General features: G+C 40.4%; 1 protein-coding gene and 1 long non-coding RNA gene across 2 annotated transcripts in view; both read left to right on the top strand.

Moving 5' to 3' along the window:
• Positions 1-248: 248 nt before the first annotated feature.
• Positions 249-15,507, top strand: LOC135297289 (uncharacterized). The gene is made up of 3 exons (XR_010359330.1): positions 249-1,155; positions 1,811-1,948; positions 9,731-15,507. It is a non-coding gene; the product is annotated as an uncharacterized LOC135297289 (long non-coding RNA).
• A 4,931-nt stretch (positions 15,508-20,438) lies between these two features.
• Positions 20,439-25,676, top strand: part of ADSS2 (adenylosuccinate synthase 2) — a 37,153-nt gene continuing 31,915 nt past the window's right edge. Inside the window, exon 1 of the mRNA XM_064414691.1 lies at positions 20,439-20,860. Coding sequence (XP_064270761.1) covers positions 20,699-20,860 — 162 coding nt within the window. The 5' untranslated portion in view covers positions 20,439-20,698. The remainder of the gene's footprint in view (positions 20,861-25,676) is intronic.

Here is a 25,676-nt window from a genome sequence, read left to right as displayed (position 1 = left end):
TGGCCGCTTCTGAGGCAGCAGGCACCTTCCGAGAGTAACCCTGCCATGTCTAACCTTGTCAAGCCACACCAAAACAAAAATCCATTTGTTAGAAGCTGGAGAGAAGCACGAGGAAAAAAAAAAAAAAAAAGAAAAAGCATTCTCTCTTCCAGCAGACTCAATTTTATAAAGACAAGCAGTGCCCCTTCATAGCGCTTTAAAAAAGATGCTCCTCACAGCAGGCTGTGGATGTGCCCTTGGGACAAAGGATACCACCCCAGCGGTATCCTGGCTTCCACTCTCATTTCTGGCTGCAGACATTTAGATGTTTAGCTCCTCTTTCTTAGCTAAAATTCCAGTTGGCTGCTGAGCTCCATTTTGTGTGCAGAACAGCTTTGTCCCTCGAGTACTGATGGTGATGCAGGCAGTTAAAAAAGCAATTCCTGCTTTAGGGAGTGATCTTTGCTAGAGGAAACGAGTACTGTCACAAAAACTTAAACCACATCTGGCTCCTGATTGTCAGAATATGTAATTCAGGCACCTGCGGGACCTGTGTGTGAACCTGAGGTTGGCTGTAATGCCTTACTTTGCCAGTAAAATGTGTGGACAGGTCCATATGTCCATTGGGTCCATATGTCCGGTGTTCTTTGCTCCTTTGGCTAAAAGCTAGGGAAATTGTGGTTATTAAACTGAAACCTTTTGTGGGAAAAAGTTGCTTCCATGTTGAAGAATACTGAGGAAAATATTATTGTTTCTTAAATCTGCAGAGGTAAAAAACCTTACCTGAAAAGGGAGGGACTCCATTTCCAATTAACAGTATGCATTAACTGGAAGAAAGAGAGTGTTGGAAAGACTTGTTACAAATCGCTTAGTCTTCATGGTCTCTTGTTTGTTTTCTGTCTATAAGATGCATTGTAAAGCAGAAGGAGAGGAAAACATAACTTGTAGCCTGTACTGACAGGACAGAGAAATTTCATGTTCTGTGAAGAATAAATCCCAAGTGTCATTCATTTGACTTAAAAATTGAATTTTTCCATTTAAATACTAGACTTTATAGGTAGAGGAGTAGCACAATATTACAGCTCTGACTTCCTCAGTGATGCAGCTTATCTTTTCCTGCAGTTATCTGCAAAAGACAAGAAAATCCTTCTTTAGGAGGACTAAAAGACTGATTAGGTAGGTGTGAGAAGCAATGTTAAGCATGAGTGAATACTGCAGAAAGCTGTGCCATGTATGGTGTGTGTTACAGCGGTTTGCACTTATCTGAGTAGTTGGGAGAGTGAGGAGGTGTGGTATGGGGACACTCAAAGATCTCACAGAGATCAGTCTGGCTGTTTGGTCAAGGGACAGAGATAACTTGTGGGCACTGTCACCACAAAAGAAGCACAATGTGTGTACCCAGGGACTTCTGCACTGTAAAATTGAAAAAGAAGGTGCCTGAGCCCTTAATAGGAACACGGAAAATCTCAAAGAACACAAACCAAAGTCATTGTTTACCAATCTTTGCTACATTTACTTTATGCAGTGACGTGTTTCTATTCTTGTCTTGGAGCAATACATTTAAAGAGCAGTCTGGTTTATTTGTCTTTATGGCAAATGCTGTTATCTGTTTCATTTTCAAAGGTGTAGAAATAGTCAAGATTAGAGAAGCACCAATTTTCAGCCATAAGTGAGAATTTAGAGAAGCCTAAGATGCCTTAGATCCACAGAGAAGTGCAGTTTCTGGAAATTTTCTTAAAAGATTATTAAAATATAGAAATCCGTCACAAAGAATACATGAGCATTCAAAATCATCTGTTATTGATTGCTTTTTCCCCCTTGGTCATCACAGCTGTTCAAAGACAGTGAAGGGTGGCCTTGCAATGGCACCTGCCAGGTCTCTCAGCAGTCACAAAGGAATCCTGTCTCATCCTGTGAATTGTGCATGTCCAGCTTATCTAAGGAGTCCCTTTTTGGATCCATTGATGCTGTAAGTAGTAATTCCACAAAATTAATAGCAATGGAGACCTAGAAAAACTGAAAACAGAATTTATCAATGAAGACTGAGGGAAGGAAGGAGGCACTAAGTACTTCAGTCTTCTCTTTATCCTTTTTAGTAGATCTCCAGCCTGACCATGCAGTGGGTTCACCTTTTCCATTTTCTTCCTTATGCTATTGATGCACCTACAAACCCATCTTTTGTTACCCTTCATGTTCCTTGCCAGTTTCAATTCCAGCCAAGCTTACATTTTGCCAGTTCTGTCCCTGCGTGTCCTTGTTAGCTTGCCCTGCTTCCATCTCCTTTATAATTTGGTTTTGCATTTGAGCTCAATCATTATCTCATGTAAGGTATGTTGCTGGACCTGATTTTGAGTCATGCAGATCTGTTTATAGCTACAGTATATTAAAGTGCACTTCTATTTTAAACATCACACAGTCTAACAAGAAAAAAAGGTCAAAGGCTCAGCTTGTCTTCCCATTTGGACAGAGAACTCTCTTGCCTATGCCGGGGCCAGCAACACAAGACTTTTGTGGGTCAGCCAGGGAAGCTTCAGTGGCCTTGTGGCAGAAACCCTTCCAACAAAGAACACTGGAACATTGATTAATGGGTTCCTTTCTCATGATTCTTGCTGAATCAACATGGAAATGGAACTCAGGTAGAGTCTTCTGTGAGCCCTGACTTCTGTTTAAAAAGGATCAACAAGAAAATTACTTCAGTGCCTTGACATCCTCTTATGGTGCTGTCACTATGCCTTTTTATGGTACATAGAAATATTTATCAAGTCCTTTTATGAAAATATTCTTGGCAATACCCTTGGTCTGGCTGCCTGCAGTGTGCACTGGTTGGGCTGGCAGTTGTGCCCCACTCTGCCTGACTGCTTCTTGTTCTTTGTCTGCAGTGCCTCATTTGCTGCTCTGTGCACAGCAATCACCAGGCTGCCTTGTTAGGATCCACCTCTGTGTCACATGGAATGTATCAGCAGATAAGACTGAGTGCCCAGTAATCCTGATAGCTTCATCTTGCAAGCCTTGTTCCAATGGATATTTATTGTGGCCTTGGAACTGGCTAATTTTGTCTGAGGGATTTTTTCCCATATGGTCTTGCACTGTCTGAAAGGTTTTTGAATAGAACAGCAGCTCAAAATCATAGAGTAAGATCTGTCAAGTTTCATGAACAATTTTGTAGGACATGGCTGTGGTGATGTCCAGCACTGGTCCACTGAACATCATAGAGATGGACTGAGATGAACATCATAGAGATGGACTGAGATGAACATCATAGAGATGGACTGAGATTGGTCTTTTGTACAGTCACCAGGTGACTCAAGTAGCCAAAAAAACATACCATTGCCTGCTGGGTGAATGGCACCTGCTGATTTTCCTATAGTAGCCAAGTAAAGAAGAGCAACTACCATGGGAAAAGACTTGTGAGATTTCCTTAGGCTAGAATAATGAATAAAAGGACTTTTCTTAGTAACAGTTGTGTTCCACTTAGGAATTCCACGTATCTTCAGTATGATTCTGTGATTGTAATCCAAAAGCCAGTGCCTTACAATGACAAAACTGCAAAGTAGTCGCTTTTTGATGTACTGAAAAATTATCGTGCTATTTTAGTCACCTTCTCTTGGTAAAAATCAAAGTTATTATGCCATTAAACTTCTAGTCAAACAGAATCGGACAAAAAAGAATCTAATTATCTTCCTGTAAGAAATGCTAAGGCTGAAAACCAGAGTTGCCTTATTAAAATCATACTGATACAGATGCAGGTTTACAATATCTGAAGAATAAATAGCTTTAGTGTGCTAACTCTGTCTTCATGGTATGTCTGTTAATCTAAAAACAATAATAATTTTCAGTCTTAACAGACCAATAAAATAAATTTTTCTGGTGCTGTCATTTACAAAAGGGTAGCTTCAATGATCTCCTACCTGGAATTTCTATTACTTTTCCATTTAATTTAAAAACATAACTACTCTAAAATTTACTTTATTTACTTAACTGAGAGTAATCTAGTGAGAATAGTGATCCCATGAAGAATTCCTGATAGAGAAGATTTTGATCCAAATACTTGACAATATCCATTACCAATGCTGTTTTTGTAAGTGTAGGAAATACATCATCTCACAGCAGCCCAAATGATGTTGCATTTATGCATGTCATCCTCATAACAGATCTGCAAGGAACAGGCAAGTAAAAATTTTTTAAGTCCCAAAATTATCTGTCTTCATTATAAATAGGGGGAAAAAATGTAGGAGCTGCAGCCACTGTAGATCAGCAATAACACAAATTTAGGTGGGACTGAGTCATAGATAACAAGCTCTCTAGATAAAGAAGCAGCATTTTGGAAATTCAAGAACTTCATTCAGTTTGCTGTATCTTCTATGTCATGAAATGTTTCATTATATCCAAGAAGGTGTCCATGCTGCCAAGTACTTGTTTTCTACTCTGTTGGAATAATGACACAGTGATTAAGTAAATAGTATCATATCTTAACGTTGGTATCAAGGATGTACATTAAGAAATCAAGATGGTTTGGGATACATTTGCAGCTAATGTAATTGGAAGAGCTTCACTGAAACGCATTTACAAATTTAAGCTGTGACCCTAAAAATGATTTCATATGGCTGCATGAGCTCATGCAGTGAGAACCAGAGACAGTGTGCTGACCTTATGTCAAAATGTTCTTTAAATAAACTTGTTGCTGTCTGGTCATTTTTAATTCCAAAACCAGCATTACATCAATGGAAAGTAGATCTAAAATAGATTCATCCAGACATTGGATGAACACCATCCACATCTTAAATGTCAAATGAGAACTAGAGATAACCTACCTGCACTGGATAGAGGGATGAACACCAGGATCTTGAACATATTCCAGTTATTTAACTTTCAGGAAGCTTTTGTTTTAGTCCTTAGCTTTCACTTATAAGAAGTACCATTTATTAAAAATATGATGCAATTATATGTTAAGTCACATCACTTCCATTGTTATTCAGACCATGGGTCAAAGCACCTAGGGATACTTTTATTTCTGTATAAGTTCTGAATCCATCCTTTATATAGGAAGTTCCAACATTTTAAAACAAAACTGTTGTTGAGAAGCATGCAGATGGTTTAATGGAGAGGTCACTGTTTTGTGGGGAACAGAAGGAGATACAATTTTCATGGCTAGGAAGTTATTTTTTCAGCCTTGGAATAATATAAGAAATATCTAAAACAAAGCAATCCTGAAGTACTGTTCACTTTCCATGCATTTTTGCTATAATTTCTTCAGATACTGCAGGTCCATTGAGTGTTCATAATCTGGAAATTGAACAAACAGCACATAAACAGAGAAACTGGAAAGATGGAAACCTCAGTCAATTGAACTTGACTGAAAAACATTCAGCTACATGATTAATGTCACGTTTGTAGAAGAACTGCACCTTTAATGGTACACAACTATTTCCAAATTCTGTTCTAATTCTATAAGACAGATGATGAAATAAAAACAGGGAGAAAAATAACGAAATTTGCCTGCAGCTGGGCTTTAACTGCTAAGCTTACCAAACCCATACCCATATCCCAGTGCTGTCTGAGAACTACACCTGACTGAAGGACTTGGCTGAGTAACATTATAGCACCATGGAATAATACAGCTTTTACTGTTATACTGTTACTGAGGACACCTCCCTGCTTTTCCCACAACCTCCTCTGAGCTACTAGGAGTGTGTAGAAGAAGGCATTTTAAGAAGAACTAATAGCAAGCCATGCTGAGGCATACACCGAGCAGGTGATAGTTCTGCAAGAGTTGTGTTGATAAGCAGCAAAAGAAAATGGGACTTATAAGAGACAACCTCTGCATAAGAATAGGTTTATTATAAATCATGTAGGCTTGCAAACTTGAAAACAGGAGTTTTTAAATCTTTAGAAGAAGAGTTCTTAGTTTCTTACACATTGTCTCTGTGTGTCTGCATGTGTTTATGCATGTATCACGCTGGTAGTTACACATGCATCCCTAATGCACTGAAAGCAGAAAATGTCAGTATGCTTGCTAAACAACTAACTTAGAGAAGCCTATAAAAGTAACAAATCACATGATGTAATTCTGTATGCTGATGTGCTTCACTTGGCCATGCTGGTGTATTTGCTACATTATTAATGAAATCTACTAAGGCATTAATTGATGGGTTCCTTATAGAGATCAATGATCTGTGTCATCCTCCCAGTTATAGGTACAAAACATACTGCCACCTTATTTTGATATATGTCGACATGAACATGGCTCTGGTAGCTCAAATACATCAAGTCTGGAGTTAGTTTGAAACCTATGAGGTTTCCTTGAAAACATTCTCAGGAAAAAGAGAATGTGGATAATCAAAGTTAATTAACAGCCTTCCCATATTGCTTCCTTAATTTCAGTTGGCAGAATATGATTCATTAAATACATAGGATAATAATGGATTTGGCTACAAAAGACCACCATCTTTTAAGCAGATGACTTGTTCAAATATCAAGTCCCAAGCAATTCTGTTTCAATACATCAGGGCTAACAGAAACTCATAAAGCAAACAATTCAGCTCAGTATTAAGCATTCTAATTATGGTTTCAGGAGTAAATGTGATGCAAGACAGAACCTATTCTTACTCTAACAAACTGTTTTGAGTTTCCTGAGAAGCCGAGTTTCAGAGAAGACTTAAGAAGCCTAAGAGCCTCTAAAACTAACTGTTTACCAAATACTGAGCAGAACTGTTGAGTCAGTTTGAGGTTCCAAAAGCAAAAGCAGCTGGTCGCTCACTTAAGAGTGGTCTTGTTTCTTTTTCTCTCATTTCACTGGAAAATGTATGTCCAGAGAAACTGACCTTGAAATTTCAGTTTTCATACCTTGTCTAGTGATAATCTTCCTGTCCAGTCTGACTAGAATTTGAATTTATCTATGGGCTCAGTGCTCTCAAGAGGGATGGTAAGGCGTCTCTTGCATATGATTAATGGATACAATTTGCTTCACCCCAAACTTACTTCAGGTGTTTCTACCATATATTAAATTCCAGACTTATCTCAATAAATGAAATATTTGTAAAGTCAAAAATTATACAAATTCTGCTCTTCTAGATGTGAACATATGTGCCACTGGCTTAAATTTAAGGTGTTTCAACAAAATAACCAAACATATGTGAGATAATTCAGATGAATCAATGGATTCTCCTCCTTCCAATGGATTTGGTAGGAGAAAAAAAGACTGTAAAAAAAGCAGTTTTATTTTCTCTGACTTTTCTCTGACTGCAGTTCAGATGCATAAAAAAGTAGCAGTTAGTAAGTAATGCTAGAACTCACACCGTTGAGAAGCAATTTACTGAAATTGCCAGAGTGCGTAAGTTCCCATTTCAAGGGGGGAGGTGAATTATTGACGCCCTGCTGTAAAAAACGGGATAGGAAAAGCCCATTTCTGGTTATAGCAACTTTTGATCTGGAGTTATGCTATGTTGCCATCTAGTGATGAAATCGAAAGGTACAATAGATGGCGGCCGAGGGAGAGGAAACCAAGCTTACATAAACGGCACTGTTTATCCCAGTAAAGGTCATACCTGTTTATTGCAGTATAATAAAGAGCATTAATTACATGCTGAGAGTAAGCTCTTCAATAAAAAGTAGTCAAAGTCACAAAAATGGACGTGAACATTTTGTAATTGGCATTAAGAGAGTGTACAAAATGGGTAAGGGTCAGATGGCAAATATCCTTCAGGAAACATCTGCAGTTGAGAACCCCTTGTAAAATACACATTCAGAATCACCCTCACTACCCCTGAAAAAATGAGATTTGATAGATTTGGATTAGTTTTGGATTAGGAAGGCATGTGATGTATAAAATTTTACAGATGAGAAAACTTGTGTCAAATACTTTTGCTACATGTAGCTCCTGCTATGTTCCCAGCACTGTTAGTTACTGCTTTGTTCTATTTTCTTACAAACTCTCAATCAAGTAAAAACTGTGAATTTTTGATCTTGCTTTCTTCTTACTCCATAAATTTCTATTCAAAGAAAGTAGAACAACTACATGCAGTAAGTTTTTTAGGACTGACAGAAAGGCTTACTTAAGTTTAGGTACTGTGATGAACAAAACAAAGGGCAGCTAAATGTGCAGATGACAGTTCATAATCTACTGTCTTTATCCTGTCTTCAAAGAAAAAGAAAAATGACAAAATCATTATTGAGGCACAGAGTTATCTCAAAGTAGAATAAAGAGACTCAGACATGGGCATCTCATCAACAGCTTTCTTTCATCATGGTCCTACTCATCATTGGCTGTTTGTAGAGTTGCAAGTGTAACAATTTTAAGTAGCAGTCAATGAATAAAAACAAACCAAAAATAATACTGTATCCTAATTTTGGATGCTCCTGAGAATAATACTTCTGTTTTTCAAATAGGTATGAACAACAGGTACCTATCTCAAATTCCAAAAAAGTTTGCACAGTCTCTGAGAACATTGTTTAAGTAGAATAAAGTTTATTATTAATTATATTTCAGTCCACCTAGGATAAGGCTGTTTATTACATAATTTCTTTTTTGAAATTGGAAAATGCTTTGGTATTATAAAATAAATTTTCAAACAATGGCATACCATTAAAATTATATTTACTCAATCTAATAATTTCAGAATGTACGACACTCAGTTTTCACTGCATTCTTTCTATAGCAGCAGACAGAAAACAAAAGCAGTTTCCTAACATCTAGTTATCTAACAGCAAAAATGCCTTCACAATACAATTAGTATTGCTATCTTTTTCTTCTCTTCTATCTTCTTAATCTTGAAGATACTAAGAAATGTTAAAAACCCAGAAAATATATAATGATGGCAACCTAAGATAAAAGAAAAAAATCAAAATTAATTGTAATGCCATGGATGCGTATCTTGTGCTAAATACTAACTACTTGCCACCAATTGTTTAGGTCAGAAACCCATTCCTAACAAAATTTACTAGATATATTAATCCCTACAACTAATCCATGTGGGATAATCTCTTAAATGAATCTCCATTCCGTTCAGATATCAATCTGTAGAGAATAGCTTATACAACAGGTAATCACATTTTAGGTCTAAATTAAACAAGTAAATTGACATTCCTGTTGTTAACATATCATGACTTCCACAATGCTTTTGCCTAAACCTTTTTTTGACAGTTTGCCAAACAGGTATATGAGGAACTCTGAGATGAGTATTTGGTTTGACTCTCATGCTACTGCCAGTTAAAATTTCTGAAAAAAAAAAAATTCACAAAAACTAAAACTTCACAGAATCACTAATACTTACTAATTATTTTATCTCTATGAAATAGATAATAGGCTTCACCTTACTTATTATACCCGTGTTAGTGCTGCAGTATTGTCAAGAAAGAAACCCCTGCAAATTAATTTTCCTAGCACAGTTAAAGCAAATAAATAAAGATGTATACAAGCAGTATATTTCAATAAGACATTTTCATCTTCAACTGGTAAATTGTCACAAGGCATGCATTTAACTTTTTCTCTTAAGTAGCATAATTTCAGCTTGTGATGGAATAATTGCAGTGAGATCTGTTTGGAAGGATCTGCACTTTCAGGATCATACAGCCACAAAAATAACTTGTAATGAGTAAAAGAGAGACACATTGATAGTTTTTTAACAGATATTAATTTATCACCACAATAGGACTTCTTCTTATGACAGCACACTAGATAATGTAAAAATATTAACTTAAATAAGGCAAGTGTTGTAAGGCAATCTTATACTCTGTTTCTTTTTGATTTGCACAGGCAACAACAACCAACGCAATCCCTGGAAAAGTTGTGGAGGGCCTCATTTTGGAGGCCATCTCTAGTCACATGGATGACAAGAAGGTGATCAGGAGTAGTCAGCATGGATTCACTAAAGGCAGATCATTTGACCATCCTGATTGCCTTTGAGTGAGGCTTTCAACAAGGTCTCCCAGGATATCCTCATAGACAAAGTCAGGAATTGTGGACTGGATAGCTGGACAGTGAGGTGGCTGGAGGCCTGTCTGAACAGCAGATCCCAGAGGGTTGTAATCGGTGGCACAGGGTCTAGTGTGAGGCCTGTCACCAGTGGTGTCCCCAAGTATTGTTTCACGAGTTCATCAGTGACTTGGATGCAGGAGCAGATGCCTCCTCAGCAAGTTCACCAACAACACAAAGCTGGGAGGAGCAGTACCCCCAGTGAGCTGTGCAGCCCTTCAGAAGGAGCTCGACAGGCTGCAGAGATGGGCAGAGAGAGGGGAACTGTCTGAAATTCAACAAGGGCTGATGCAGGGTCCTCACGTGGGGAGAAATAACCCCAGGCACCAGTACAGGCTGGGGGCCCACGTGCTGAGGAGCAGCTCTGTGGAGAAGGACCGGGGATCCTGGTGGACAACAAACTGTCCATGAGCCAGCAGTGTGTCCTTGTGGCCAAGAAGGCCAATGGAATCCTGGGCCCATTAGGAAGGGCACTGCCAGCTGGTCAAGGGAGGGGATCCTGCCCCTCTGCCCAGCCCTGGTGAGGCACATCTGGAATGCTGTGTCCATTTCTGGGCTCCTCAGAAAAACAAAGGTGATTGAGGGACTGGAGCATCTCTCTAATGAGGAAAGGCTGAGGGAGCTAGGACTGTTCAGTCTGGAGAAGAAACAACTGAGAGGGGACCTCATCCATGTCTATGGGTATCTAAAGGAGGGTGCCAAGAGTATGGATCCAGGCTCTGCTCAGTGGTGCTGAGCAGTAGCACAGGAGAATGGCAGAAACTGATGCACAGGAAGTTCCACCTGAATATGAGGAAGAGCTGCTTTACTGTGTGGATGACTGAGCACTGGAACAGATTGTTCAGAGAGGTTGTGGAGTCTCTGGATGCAATTCTGTGCTCTAGGGTGACCCTGCTTGAGTAGGGAGCTTGGACCAGATGACCCACTGTGGTTCCTTCCAACCTGACCCATTCCTGGGATTCTGTAAGGGAAGCAGCACTTCCTTTCTCAGAAATAAAGGGGAAAAGGGTAAGACTTTATACAGAAGAATTTTTTGTCCTCTCATGACATCACACTTCCCTCAGGAGCCCTTTCTCAGTCTCTCTGCATTCTTGTGTGCCGTGCAGGTATATACATCCTGTTCTGCTGCAGCAAAGGAAGAGGAGTTACTCACTGCTGAATTTGCCAAGGAAATGTTACAGAGCTGTTATTTCAGTGTGTATCACGTATGCTTCCATGACTGGCACATTGCTGACATACTGCTGTGTCAGTCATGAAGACTAACACCTGGCATTTCCATCCCATGGTATATGCAAGAGGAATAAACATTCAGTGGGACGGACTCACCACCTTCCCCATGAGCTACAGCAGTGTAGGAATGTGCACAGAGGCAATTTTTATAAAACAGCTGACGTGCTGCAAGTTTACATCCTACAGTTTGCATCCTGCGGTTTCCTATTCATCTGCTCAAATCAAAATGCCGAGTCTTGCAATCCATCCTTAGAATAGGGCAAGCTGAGTAATCATACAGCTGCTTGCTCAGAGGTGGCTGAGTAGAAGAACTTGCACACGAAGAATATAAGCTTGCCTCCACAGCTGTGAAGTTCAATAAATTTAGCAGACTGCAAACTACTTATGAATTCAATTTGTTAGCAAGGACACTTTTTTTTTTTTACTATTGAAGGCTTTCATATTTTCCCACATGATCACAATTTCTTAAAGAGGGGTTGAGGTAAGAAATAATGTATGTTATCAACTCTTTATATTGAATTTGGCAGATGCTATGAAATAAGGAATTTTATAAATAAGATGATATTAGTTTACTGTACCAATAGAATGTTTAATCAGAGTCATTGTATGCCACACACATTAAAAAAATTTCAAACAAGTACAGAAATTCAAAGGCATTAATAACGGGTTGGTCTGCCAAAGTCTGCCATAATCAGCCTGAATTTGTGTCAAAATTGTCTTCCATAAAAATGAGGGAAAAAATGGAAGAGCTAAATTAAGATATAAGGCCAAAGAATATATTCAAATTCAAATTTACCTTGCTTTCACTGATGGAGAATGGATCAGTTCTACAAAAATAGTAAATTATGTATTACTTAAAATTATCATTAAAAAGATTGCTGTTGAGTAATTTAAATCAGTCTGCTTGTATAAGATGTATATACAGTGTCTAAAATAATGTTCTTAACATACTGGCTTTGGTTGTTTTCACTGCATCAATATTTTAATACTTAAAGAGGGACCCTTATTTGCTGATGTTTCTCATTTTTAAACATACTCTAGGCATTTTTCATAGCTTTTTTCTAGCATAGATTCTCTCTTACCAAAAATGTCTACTATTTAAAGAAAACATGACTTCTGAAAATGTTGCCTTATTCAAAGTTATCAGATTAAAATGTTCCGTTTTCAAGGAAGTTTATCTGTTGTGTCAGGGTGCACAATGCAGACCTTGTGCCCTGTGTAAGGAGAAGACTCATTTCTCAAACACAGGAGACACATCCCTCTCTGTAACACCATGGAGCAAAGTGCTGCTTGTATTAAAATGAAAGCTTCAAAGTTTTCTGCAGCCTTACTGCAGCTGGAATGAACAAGGTCCAAGGGTGAGGGAAAGGCAGGGAAACTGCTGTATCTTGGATGTCAGAAATACAATAGAATTAGGTTTGCATTAAATCAAAGTGTTAAATTAAATTTTAATTTAAATAAATAAAATTTAATTTAAATAAAAAATGTTAAATCTGATTAAGTCAATGCTCAATCATCCACTGCCTTTAAAAGAGGTCAAGAATTCATCCATCAGTTAAAGTGGAAAAAAGAAGTTGTAGACAGTGATCAGAGTTTAAAATGTGGAAACATGTTTTAATCACCCCTCCAGTACAATTTTAAAGAACTATGGCAGAGCTCAGGGGTGATCAGCAGAGTAGAATCCAGTTGGAGGTCTGTAGTCACTGGCATTCTCCAGGGAATACTGGGCCCATCCTTATCCAACTTGTTTATCCGTGGCACAGGAGGCCCCTCAGCCATTTGCTGTGACACTGAACTGGGGGAGTGGCCGATCACCTGAAGGCTCTGCTGCCATTCCGTGGGACCCTGAGAGGCTGGAGAATTGGGCAGAGAGCAGCACAATGGGGCACGTGCAGGGTCCTGCACGTGAGGAGGAAAACCCCAGGTGCCAGCACAGACTGGGCACTGACCTACTGGAGAGAGCTCTGTGGAGAAGGACCTGGGGTTCCTGGTGGATGACAAGTTGTCCATGAGCCAGCAGTGCCCTTATGGCCAGGAGGGGCAATGGTGTCCTGGGGAGCATCGGGAAGAGTGGCCAGCAGGTTGGAGGAGATGATTCAGCCCTGGTGAGGACACCTCTGGAATACTGTGTCCAGTTCTGGGCTCCTCAACACAAGAAACAAAAGGAGATATTGGAGAGGGTCCAATGGATGCCACAAAGAGGATGAGGAGTTTGGAGCATCTCTTATGAGGAGAGACTGCAGGAGCTGAGCCTGTTCAGTCTAGAGAACACTGAGAGCGAATCTCATTAATGCATTTAAACCTCTCAAAGGAGGGTGCCAAGAGGGTGGTGCCTGACTCTTTTCAGTGGTGCCCAGCAACAGGATGAGGAGCCATAAACTACAACACAAGAAGTTCCACCTCAACATAAAGAACTTCTTTCCATTGAAGGTGGCAGGCTGGAACAGGCTGCTCAGGAAGGTTGTGGGGTCTCCCTTCCTGGAGACTTTCAAATCCACCTGGATAAGTTCCCGTGTAACCTAATCTTGGTGACCCTACCCTGGCAGGGAGCTTGTCTTGGATGATCTCCAGAGGTCCCTTCCAACCCTAAGGATTCTATGATCCTGTAACTACAGATTATCTTCAAATTTGCTGAAAAACACCTCTATGACTACAAAACTAAATTTGTAGTTATCAATCAAACACATAAAAGTTTTAATTACTGTATCTGAAGTGGAAGAACTAAAAGTTGATCTTTATTTCTTCTAGGATGGGAGATTGATGCTATTAAGGCTGTTTGTGGCTTCTTGTCAATCGTGCTTTGTTTAAATTTGGTAACTGTGCTCAGTGGATTCCTTCCAGCAAAACAAAATTTAAAAGAGCAATTAAGTGCTCATTTCTACAGTAGTATCTGGGAAATGTAGGAAGACATTCTCGGAAAATACTAACACTAATCAAACAGTGAAAGATTAATCAAATGAATGAAAGATTATGCTGGAGTTGACAGAAAAAAATCCAAGTAAGAAGCTTACTATCCTACTGTACAAATAAACAGAGCAGTTACATAGCTTTGAGGGCAAACACATGATGTTTTAGATTCACAGGAATTATCAGAAGGGTTCAAAACTTATGAGAAATAAATGTACTGCTATTTATTTCTACTATGTTTAGAGGAACAGGAATTTGTATACATATTTTGTAAGCAAAAGTATTCAATTAAAATACTCCTGACTAGCATTACAGATGTTTTACTCCTCACAAAGTAAAGCAAGCCAAATACTAGCAAAGCCAATGGACGATAGGAGCAGAATACAAGCTACTGTTTTCACCTAAAAGCTAATGGGTTTATTCAGAAAGTCTACAGAGCTTTTTTCAGTAGTCTCACAACCATTAGACTTTTCCTTTCTTTTTTCCTAATGCTTCCAAGTACAAGGTGATCATAACTCTGGTAGGGCTTCCTAGACTGACAAGCACCGTTGTTCCTGTCAGGTCTTGCTGTGCTGAAATATGTGCTCCTATGCTTCACTACTCATTTTTCCTGGCTTCTCTAGCACACTTCAAGAGCATTCTCTCTGCCTCCACACCAGTGGCACCCTCTCTTCAGTTACTTTTAATTCCTACTTCTTTGAGCAGATGTTTTTTAGCTGCAACTTTATTCTCTGGAGTTTGTCTCTTCTTTGTAATCTGTTGCTCATGAGCTGCCTTCTGCAATTCTGTCTTGAAACGCCGATTTACCTCAGGCAATGGGTAGCTGTGGATTTGTTCAGTGCTACATCTGGGTTTACATGTTAATATCCTTCATTTTTAGACATGTTCTAAATACAGAAATTGCTTATGGATTTTAATTCAAAATGCAAACAAAGGAGTTCTCAATTTGACCTGAATATAGATATATATTATCTGAAAATCATAGATTTCCAACGGATAGATTTTTATTTTATTTACATCAGATAATTAAATACTATATGTTATTTTCTACAGAAAATGATACTATTACATGTTTATAAAAAATATTTACACAGAAAAATACTTTACCTGTCTGTTTGTTAAGCTGCCATCACTTACCACATGAAAAAATTAGAATGATCAGGAGTACCTTTTGCTTTGATACACTGTTCTTCCTAGCCCTATCAGTTTATGTTTTACTTGTATCAATATATGCATCTGCTTGTAGCAATATATACATCTATATTATTACTTGTAAAAAAAGCTTTGATTCATGGATAGTCCCGTTGTGTTCACTGAGACTATTTACAAACACATGACTGGAAACTCAGAGAGAGTTAGCAAACACAAATGGGCATCAATTAGTTTTGATGTTCATGAATTAAGTTTCAGCAATCTCCTCTGGTAAGAGAAAATATGAAATTAAGGGACGTTCCTTACATTTTTTGCATTCATTGTTACTTAATATCAGTAATATCTGCATGATGGTTTCTTTATCTCCCATTTAATGTAAGATTAAAATTTGGTAACATCCTTTTTAAGCCTTAATCATACTGCAGAATACAGAAAGAGGTACAAAACCACTCAGTGGCCCGTGCAAAAGCTGAGGGGTTTTGCAGCTGCACAAGATAACCAGCTGCCTTTTGCCCCCGGGGAAAGTATGGGATACCACTAGGTCTGTAGAGCAAACAGAGTAGCTGGATGCTAAAGGGATACAGGTAAAATATTTAATATTGATATAAAATAGATGAGGCTATCAGCAATCTTAGATTCATTGATTCATCTAACCATCTCTGCACTAATGAAACTCTGTTTTTAGTTGGCAGTTTTCCCTCACAATCTTCTAGCACTAAAGATGGGTTATTTTGTAAATAGCATATCCAGTTCTGGAGCTCCATTTCACTAGAGACTATGGTGCTGTGAGAAACATCTGCATCCAAAGTATCACAAGTATACAATGATCAGATCACAAATTTATTTACACAGACTTTATTTTTGTTTTACTCTGTAAGACTAGCAAATGGACAATTCGGTGTTGGTTTTGGTGAACTAAAATTATTTTTAAAATAACACACATGCTTAACCCTCATTAGCATGAGATAAAGACAACGAAGAATGTATTTATATTAAACCTTGAAAACTTAAGATTTCAGCATCCTCTGAGAAAAAACTCCCATTTCTTTTAAACTGAGAATATATCTACAGTTCAGCATTCCAATGACAGACAATCTACACCTCTGAGACTGAAGGATTATAGCATCATTTATAAGCACACTGGACCAAATATATTAAAAACAAAAAAAGCATGTAAAATATTCGTTGATTTTGGTTCAAGTTTTTCTCACATGAATGTGAGACAACCTGGCTACTGTGCAGTATCAGTGACACTGAGGAACTACAGGATGACTGTCTCTCAACAGCTCCATAAACAAGCCCCTGAGTGACAGGCAGCTGGCAGGGCACATTTCCCAGCCCCGAGCTCTCTGAGAATGCCGAATGGGTCATTCCAGAGGCTGACACATCTTGATCACCTTTAAGGTCACACTTTGCCCCATCCACCTGCTTAGTCTCATACCATCATGGCCCAAAACATCAGATAGGATTAGTAGTAGAAGAAATTAAGGGTTTTCAAGACTTGGGTATATGGGTTTCCAGTTAACAAAGACAAAACTTTATTCTAACCTGTATTTAACAACCAAACTGAATTTCTGTTGATGCAGTAGCTCTTACCCACAGCCCTAGTTGCACTTTCAAGAGATTGTGAACTCAGGGTGCTGTTCTCAAACAGATTAAGCCTGTGTAAACTGGGGCTACTGTGTTCCCCTCCCTTGAGCTGATACTTTTGCAATGACCCAGATAAGGGAACTATTCTAACAAAAAAACAGACCTAGGAACTCTTGCTAGTGCATCCAGATATATAATTTGTGAAAACATACAAAAACATTACTTTGTAATGTTCTTTATCTCATTTGTATCATGATAAAAAAAGATTAATGAATGGAACAAAAATAATTAAGGGAAATTTTAAATGGAAAAACTAATTTAAAAATAGTAATAACAGGCAACAAGCAGGGATCAATTACATTAGCACACTGTTCAAATAAAATTATGTATGTCCTGACTGTATAATGATTTCTCTTCCTCCTAAGCTAAGCTGACAGCATTCTGGAGAGTTTGAAGTACTACAGATGCCAACCGTGTTTGGCACAGTGATTCTTGGGCTTTTTTTGACTTTGACGTTTTCAACACCTAATATTTTTTGTGAGTCACTGTACATCTTAACATCAACTTAAAATACGAAAATGCTCTAAAGATGCTGTACATAATCAGTAAGTAAAACTAACTTTTACAGGATGTTTAGTGGAAAATGTCAAAATTTTATTCTTTAACACTGTTCTATATGACACATGCAGATTAGCTAACCATGGCCCACATGGCCCACAGACTACTTTTCTGCAACCACTGTTATAGTGTAGATAAGACCTCCCTGTAAAATATCTGTGTGTTACATCATTGTCACAGGCAGAACCAATTTTAAAAGAAAACTCCTACCATATGCCATGTGCCCTGACATTTTCATTGCCGAGGGTCATTTCTTCAATCTGTATCTTTCCTGAGACTCAGAAATTGCTAACAGCAGGAGAAACTGTATCAGAAGGTATTATCACTCAGTAGTCCTTCAACACAATTAAGAAGTATCATTAAGGAGAAAGAAAGAGCACACTCTGACCCATCAGTCATGAGCTAACAGTCCAGCTGGCCTTCTTCCTTCCTTGTCACAGCACTTTCCCTTCATTCACGCTCACTCTAGATTTTCTGAACTACTGAAGTTCTCCCCTAAACTACTTGGTATGCAATTTTTAAAATGCATAATCAGAATGTGTGGGATACTTCACCAGTATAATTGAAAACACAGAGATGTAACCGTTTCATATGTATCTTTAAAACATCTGAATTAAATGCAGATCTCACACCGCTTCTGTTTAGTGTTTATCAAATATTCCTGAGTCTCTTGCATTTATTGGGAGGCAGGAAATGGAGTCAGATGAAAAGCCTGGATGTACCCGAAATAGTGTAAAATTTGTGATAAATGTAACTGCCTCAGTTCTTTGTATCCAGGCAATAACACTGCAAACAATCCAGAAGACAATACAACCCCAGCTCTACCAGTGTACTCTTCTTCCATGGGTTCAGTTTTACAAAGACAATCCCACATATCATCTTGCTAATTCCAAAAAGGCAGTCACATTCCTTCATTCCTTTAACATAAACTCTTGCTGTTTTGTGACACCTCTAAATGCCCACCTGACCTCTCCCTGAGCAGGTTCAGCTTGACCAAGGCAGGCAAAAAGCAAATGCAGTCCATGTATGTTAGAGGAAAAACCCAGTGCAGTAGCATTTCATGTTCGTGCTGATTTTCTTGCTTACACCAGATGTGCCACAACAAGTGCAGTGCCTGTTTTTAATAAAGGGCATTAGGCACCAGATGTGTTTGTGCTTTGGTCAAAAGTTACCAGGTTTTAGATCTATACTATAAATACAGTTAGTGAATTGTGCCAATAAGGAATATTTGGTATATTTTAGTATTGGAATGAAAACCTCCATTTAGTTTGCAAGGAATGGGGGATGGATGATGGACCCACATAATACCATATATATTACATAAAAATTCTAAACCTTGCAGTACCAACCAGTATTGATGAACTTGATCTTTATTAAATATTTACAGGTTTTCTGGAAGTGAAGTGTCTATCGTTATCTTCCCTAACAAGAAATCATACCAAAACATAATCTCAGAGCTCTCCTACACCAAATAAAAATAGCAGAACAACAGATTCCTGTGTCTGAGATTCTTAGGAAGGTGACATTACACTAACACCCCATTACTAGGACACTATGAACTCCAACTTATTTTGAGATCCAAGGTAATATTTGTTTTGGCAACAGTGAAGTGTTAATATGATTCAGCTATACTGGAAAATCATATCCTGAAACAATCTTGACTGTTGCTTGAGGAGTCATGGGATGATCTATGGCCTCAGAAGTGACTGTACTAGAGCAAAGTTTGACATTATGTCAAGAAGATGGGAGAAAAATTACTTCAGCAGCTCCATGTGGCTTTTAGTGACTTCCCACAAGCTCTGTGCAGGGATACAGAAGTCATGACTTTATATATAAATATATATATATTAGCAAAAGCAGACTAAATATGGACTATAAGGTTTCTTTAAGGAATTATGCTCCCTGAATTGTATACACACAATTGCTTCCCATCGTTTGCAGTTGCTCAGTGTCTTCGTTCTGAATTGATTCTGAATTCACTACTTTGTCATAGCATGTTAGCACTGACATTCAGGATTTAGGTATTTCCAGTTGTTTAAAAAAAAAAAAAGTTCTCTGTCAATATTGTATTTAATTGTGCGTTACATACCTCTCTAGCTTTACAAGACACAGTTAAACTTTTCTCCAGTGGCTTTTACAGATCCTCAGCTGGAGTAAATCTGAAGGAGCAAAGAAGCCACTAAAATCAAAGACTACAGCCCGCTAGACTGTGCCTGCCCAGTGACTCAGGTCTTTGAGTAACTGTCTTGGCAATAATTATTACATCGTTACGATTTTTCTGCCTTTTAACAGCTACTTTACAGGAAAAAAGAAAAAAAATAAAGGAAAAAAAAAATCTTCCCTCGGGGTTGTTGGTTCTACGAAGGAGGAAGGAATGAAAACAGCCACTGAGACATCAGTTCCACTTCTGAGTGAGCATGGTGAAGGCGTTTCTCTGCTACGGTTTTTTCCATTATTGTTTTTTTTTCTGATGAATAAGCCAGGGGCCATGTTCCGGTGTCTCTGGAGAAAATGGCCTCTTATACTCAGCCTTCGTTCCCCCAACTTGAATTTACAGTCTTGTGGTCGTTAGTGCAGCAAGCCCAAGCGCGCAGGCAGCGCTGTGACACACTGCACACACGCGTGCAGCGCTGACACCCGCGGCAGCAGCCGCAGCTACCGCGGCGCTGGAGCCCCGGGGGGAACGGGAGCCGCAGCCAGGTCTGCGCGACGGGCACGGCATCGCCGCCGCGGCGCCCTCTTCCCACGGGCGCCATCCCGGCCCCGCCGCCCGCCCGCCATGGCCGCGCCCGCCCCGTGCCTCGGCCTCGGCCTCCCGCCGCCTGGGGCAACCGCCCCGGCGCCGTCCTGCTGCAGGTGCGGCCCGCGGGGACTACGCGCCCCACCATGCTCCGCGCCCGGCTCCCCGCGGCGTCCCGCGTGGGGGAGGCCGCGCGGCGCGCTGGGTAACGTAGTCGGAACTGGGAGGCGTAGTGGGGGAGCGGCAGGGAAAAGAGTGGCCGGGAGCGGCGGTCGCCGTTCCGGTTTTCCACGCGAACGGGCGGCGAGCTTCGGCCGAGGGCAGGGGTCGGGCTGGCGGGGACTGGAGGGGCAGGTCAGGCCGATAGGCGGCGGCACCTGGACGCGACAGCGGCGGTAGCGCCCGCCCGCCTGGCGGGGAGGGGAAGGAGGAGGCGGAGGCGGGGGGAGCGGAGCGGCTGCCGCGCGCTGCCGCATGTGCCTGGAGCGGCGCCGGAGCGGGCAGCGCGAGCCATGGCGGAGCACGGCGGCCCCGGCATCCCCAACGGCGAGTGCGCCGCCCGCCGCCCCGGCAACAGGGTCACCGTCGTGCTGGGCGCCCAGTGGGGCGACGAGGGCAAGGGCAAGGTGGTGGATCTGCTGGCGCAGGACGCCGACATCGTCTGCAGGTGCCAGGTGAGGAGGAGGAGGAGGAGGGAGGCGGCCGGGGCGCGGGGGAGGCCGCGAGTGTCACCTTGAGGAGGGCAGCCCCGCCGGGCGCCTCTAACCGCCCCGGTTCTACCCCGAGCGCCCGGGGAGCCGCTGGGCCGGGGGCGGCGGGGGCTGCGGGGCAGCGGAGCCTGCCCCGGTGAGAGCCCCGTGCCGGGCTCCGCAGCCCTCCCGCGCCTCCTTTGTCCCGGCGCCGCGGGAAGAGGAGGAAGAGGAAGGCGCCCTCCTCGCCGCCCAGAGCTGGCCCCCGGCAGGAGGAATGCGCCTGGGGTCGCGTCCTCCCTCCCCCTCAGGCCTCCCGCTCTTTGTGTCCGGGGGGCGCCGGGAAGGGGCCGCGCTCGGCGGCTCCGGCAGCATCGCCGTGGGGCCGGGATCCCTCCCGGGCCGCGGCGGCGGCAGCGGCGCGAAACCGCCCGCCGGTTGTAGGATGCACGTGGGGCATCCGTGTAGTCCGCCACAACTCGGCCGCCTGCAGCTAAAACCGTGCTAAAGCCTGCCCTCGCTCCAAGATCGTTCTTGTGTCAGTGGGATCCCACATTTACCTGTTTATGTATTTATGTATTTTTTTCCTCTTTACGGAGGCCTTATTCCAGCCAAAAAAGCAAAAAAAAAAAAAGCGAGTCTGGCCTGGAAGCAAAATACGTTAAAACACAGATCTGAGGAGATGTAGCATCTCTAGTGTAGTAATTCTGTAGAGCACAACACAGTGAGCTAAAGCTACACTTTTTCTTAAAGTTGAGAGATGCAGCAGCATACAATGCCTGTAGTATGTTCAGGTTTCACGTGAGTGTTGTTATCTGTGTACTTTTGTTGAGTGCGCAAATTAAATTTGATCTTAAATAAACATATTTTGGAAGCCCGCACCATTCCCCAAAGCGTGCAAACGCTGAACGGTTGTTATCCAATGAGAAGTGCACATAAACTGGTGTTTTCAAAAACAAGTCACTTGCAAAGCTGGCAAGTCAATACCTTGAACTTCAGAGAATTAAATTTTGAAGTAAACAAATATATTCTTAAACAGCTGTTTTCACAAATGAATTATTTTTCCATTTCTCTGTTTTTTTTTTTTTTTTTGTTTTTTTTTTTTTTGGTATTTTCTTTTTTTTTAATTTTTAAAATAATAAAATCTGATGTGGTGATGTGGTATGACTGCCTGGCTTTGTGGGTCATAGAACAGAGTGACTCAGTTCGTCCTTTACGACTTTGTTCTTGAAACTTGAAGGGCGCCTAGGTGAATGTGTATGTTTAGTACTAACTTTTGGAGGAGGGACAAGAGAGGCAAACAGTGAATTTCTGTGTGCACGTGTTTTTATGTGCTTGTTGCTTGTTTTGAATCAACGGTGTAAAGGATGAAAAGGGAAAAATTCTGATGTTATCTCAAGATAGAATTTCATGGCCATATCCCAAGCCGTGAACTTCTGCCATTTTTAGCAGCTCGTTGCTCCTGATGAAGGAAGTTTTTCTTCCTCCTTTCTTGCTTTCCTGTAAATGGCTGTGCTCCCCGAGTCTCCACCCATGCACTAGCTCTGGCAGTTGAACACTTCTCTAAGTTGATTTAACTCATCAGAGTGGCAGGAAACTGTTACTTGTTGGATTTACTTTCTACTGTTCTAGTAAATAAAACTGGATTTTATTGGCTCAAAGGACCTTGGTGAGAAGAGAGGGACCAGAATAGGGTAAGCACAAATAATGATTTCTCAGAATGAGAGGAGCAAATAGGACTATTCTCCTTCAGTGGCACTGATAAAATAAAATAATTTAGTATTATTGAATATTCTTGCTATGTATACAAGCACATTTGTGAACTTTTAGTTAGTGCTGATAAATCAGTGTGATTCTTGTGCTTTTTGTAGTGGTACAGGTCCAGAAAGAAAGACAGTCACACACTTGGTCTGGTGCTTGCTAATATCAGCTTTCTGTAATTGGAGCTCCTGATTCTTGTTTCACTGTTACACTCTTACTTATTCCAGGATGGTTCTTTCTGTTCATCGTGCCTCAGAGCTGCTAGAATGCCTGTGGATGACGTCAAATATTTCCAGAGTGCTCTTGTGGAAAATTTATTAGTACAAGTGTTGGAGGCCTAGGAAAGTTGGTGTAGCAGGTCTGAGATGTCTTGGAAACTTGTGCTGTACTTGCAGTGAAACACTCCAGGCTTCTTCTCACTGTCCTTTGTTCTGGGCAGATGCAGAGCATGAAAATGGTCCCATCCCAGAAGCGAGACGTGACTTATCACTTAGTTTTACAATGCCTGTAGAGGCATTGCGAGAAGTTGCACTCTGAAATTTGTGGCCATGCTTCTTGTGTGCTCATGACTCCAATTTGATCAACCAACTGTGGCATTTGGAACCACGTGTTTACTTGGGTGCAGTTAGCTGAATGAGTGTGTCAGGAAATAAGTTGCATTATGACTCTTCTAAATAGCACCCTCTAGAGTATTTTATCTTTGGTTTAGAGGTCGTGAAAAGCAGTCTTGTGCTCAGAGGAGGAGAATGGTATTTTCTTTTCAGAAGACAGCTTCAGAATTAAAAAACTTAATTTATTGTAGTTTCAAAAACAACTGTTAGAAGAAGCTAGGCTAAAATAAAGATATGTCCGGGGGCTGCCTGTATGTAGTTGAAACTGCACTGGCAACTATGATTGCACAGGGTTCAGATACAATTAATACAAACGTGTGTATATGACAGGTAAAGTATGTAGTTGTTTTTCCACTGTAAAATCGAGATTGTTCTTGATTTACCTCTTGCAGGTTTCTGGTAGAATTATACTATTGATAAAAGGAATACATTGCTGAGACTTTGCACTTAAACATGTATCTTGTCTTCAGTGTATTAAAGAACAACGTCTGTTTACATGCTATCACATAAATCATAGTCCAGACAGTAAAATAGAGCAAGAATTGATTTGAGATTCAGGAATAATTGCCAGAAAAACTTTGGTTTTGTATGATTTGATTAGTGTAATTTTCTCTTAGTAAGCAGTTAGCCTTGATGCCAGCAAACCAGGCAATTTTTAAGGTTACATTGTGTTTTGTAAATTCCACAGATAATGGAAAGTTAAAGGAAAACATTTCTTGTTCTGATTAAGAATTTCCTACCATTACAGAGTGCAGCCAAGTTAGGGAATGAATTACCAGAGTTTCATTTGTTAGTGGGAGTGATAGAAATGGGAAATTAATGCAAGCACGTTATTTTAGATAATATTATTCTCAAAACAAATACAGTACTAAAAGATGCTGTGTATCTCTTATATTAGCAGCACCCCTCCACCCAATCTACAAGGGTTTACCATGCAGCAAAAAACAGTGCAGTAATATCTGCACTGATTCTGTTCTCTTTCACTGATTTCATCAGTAAGTTTTTGGTCACTTTTCTTACTATTGAAGGTAGTTGATTTAGTCAGAGAATGTAATTCACAGAAGCTCCCTTTTCCTCTTCTGCCCAGCAGCAGTGTGTACAGCAATGCCACTGCTAATCACTTGATTATGTGACAACTGTAGGGCAACACCTAGAGAAGTTTTCAGTGTGCAGATCCTTGGGGTTACCATTTGCCATCAATCAGCTGATAACTGATTGATAATGGTTACCATCCATCAGCTGCTGACTGAAGTCCTCACACTAATGCTGCCTGATAACTTCACTAATTTATATGGCTACTCCTTTTTTTAAAAAAAATGGTAATTTAAAAAATCTTCCATTTGCCAAGCCCCCTGTTTTTTCTGAATATTCTCATTTGAAAAATATTTAAGTCTAGAGCTTAAAGTCTGCAAGCCATGCAGAATTAGGAGTACCAGAATCAATAGCTGTAGTTGTTGGTGCTCATTTTTTAGGTGCTCAGGCGTTCTGTAGGTGATGCCTAGCTAGAGCTTTCTTTATCGTGTTGAGAGCACTGCTGGACCTTGTAGCTTTTGGCAGTGTGCCTGCCAGTGGTGTGTTCTGGTGAGCAAAGAGTCACTAAAATGATGTCTTTGGTCTACCCCATCAGAGTCCTGTGCTTACAGACCTACTTTAGAGCATCTCTTGTAGGTGATCTCTTGGTACTGTAAACAATCACACAATGTCTACATTATTTTAAACAGAAGAACAGTTTAAATGCGATTTTCCAGCTCATAAAGTTTGCACTATTAACAAAGAAGGCCTTAAAAGCACTAAAAAGCAAATTATACCTTGATCTACTGATTTCTTAATACTCTTTCCATCTTACTGTTCCCTGCTACTACAGGAGCTTAATGTATGTGTTTGTTAACTGAGATGCAATACTCTGTAGCAGTTCATTAAGATTTCACATGCATTTTTTTATTTCTACTGTACTACTTCACACATTTGGAATGTGTTTTCTGTAAGTTTTCCCAAAGTAACTTTTTGTTGTTCATGTCCTTTCTTGAATATTGTTGTGACTGCAGCAGACATTGGTGGGGTTTTGTGCATTGAAGCAATGCAGTGCTGGACATGTCTGTGCTTTGAATGTTTTTCTTGTTCCTTATCTGCATTGCCTCACTTGATCTCTTTTATCTCTTAGGGATAGATTGGTCTTTATTCTGGACTTCTGTAATGACTCCTGTTTCCTACCTAGCACGTATAGGCATTGCAGCAGAATAAAGTTTTGCAGGTCAGGTAAAACAAAGTCAGAACCGTCTCTAAAGAGTCTTACTGAATAACTCCTTTCCATAGTATTCCTCAGAGCTAATTCTGTCAGTAGAGAGAAATGGATGGAGTTTCTTAAGATTAATAGACTTTAGTAAAGTTAATGTTTTATTTGTTAGGAGAAAACAGGTGAATGTGTAAAA

Source organism: Passer domesticus, chromosome 3 (assembly GCF_036417665.1).
Source record: "Passer domesticus isolate bPasDom1 chromosome 3, bPasDom1.hap1, whole genome shotgun sequence".
Lineage (NCBI taxonomy): Eukaryota > Metazoa > Chordata > Aves > Passeriformes > Passeridae > Passer > Passer domesticus.
Note: the sequence above shows the minus strand (reverse complement) of the source record. Positions and strands in the feature narration are given on the sequence as shown.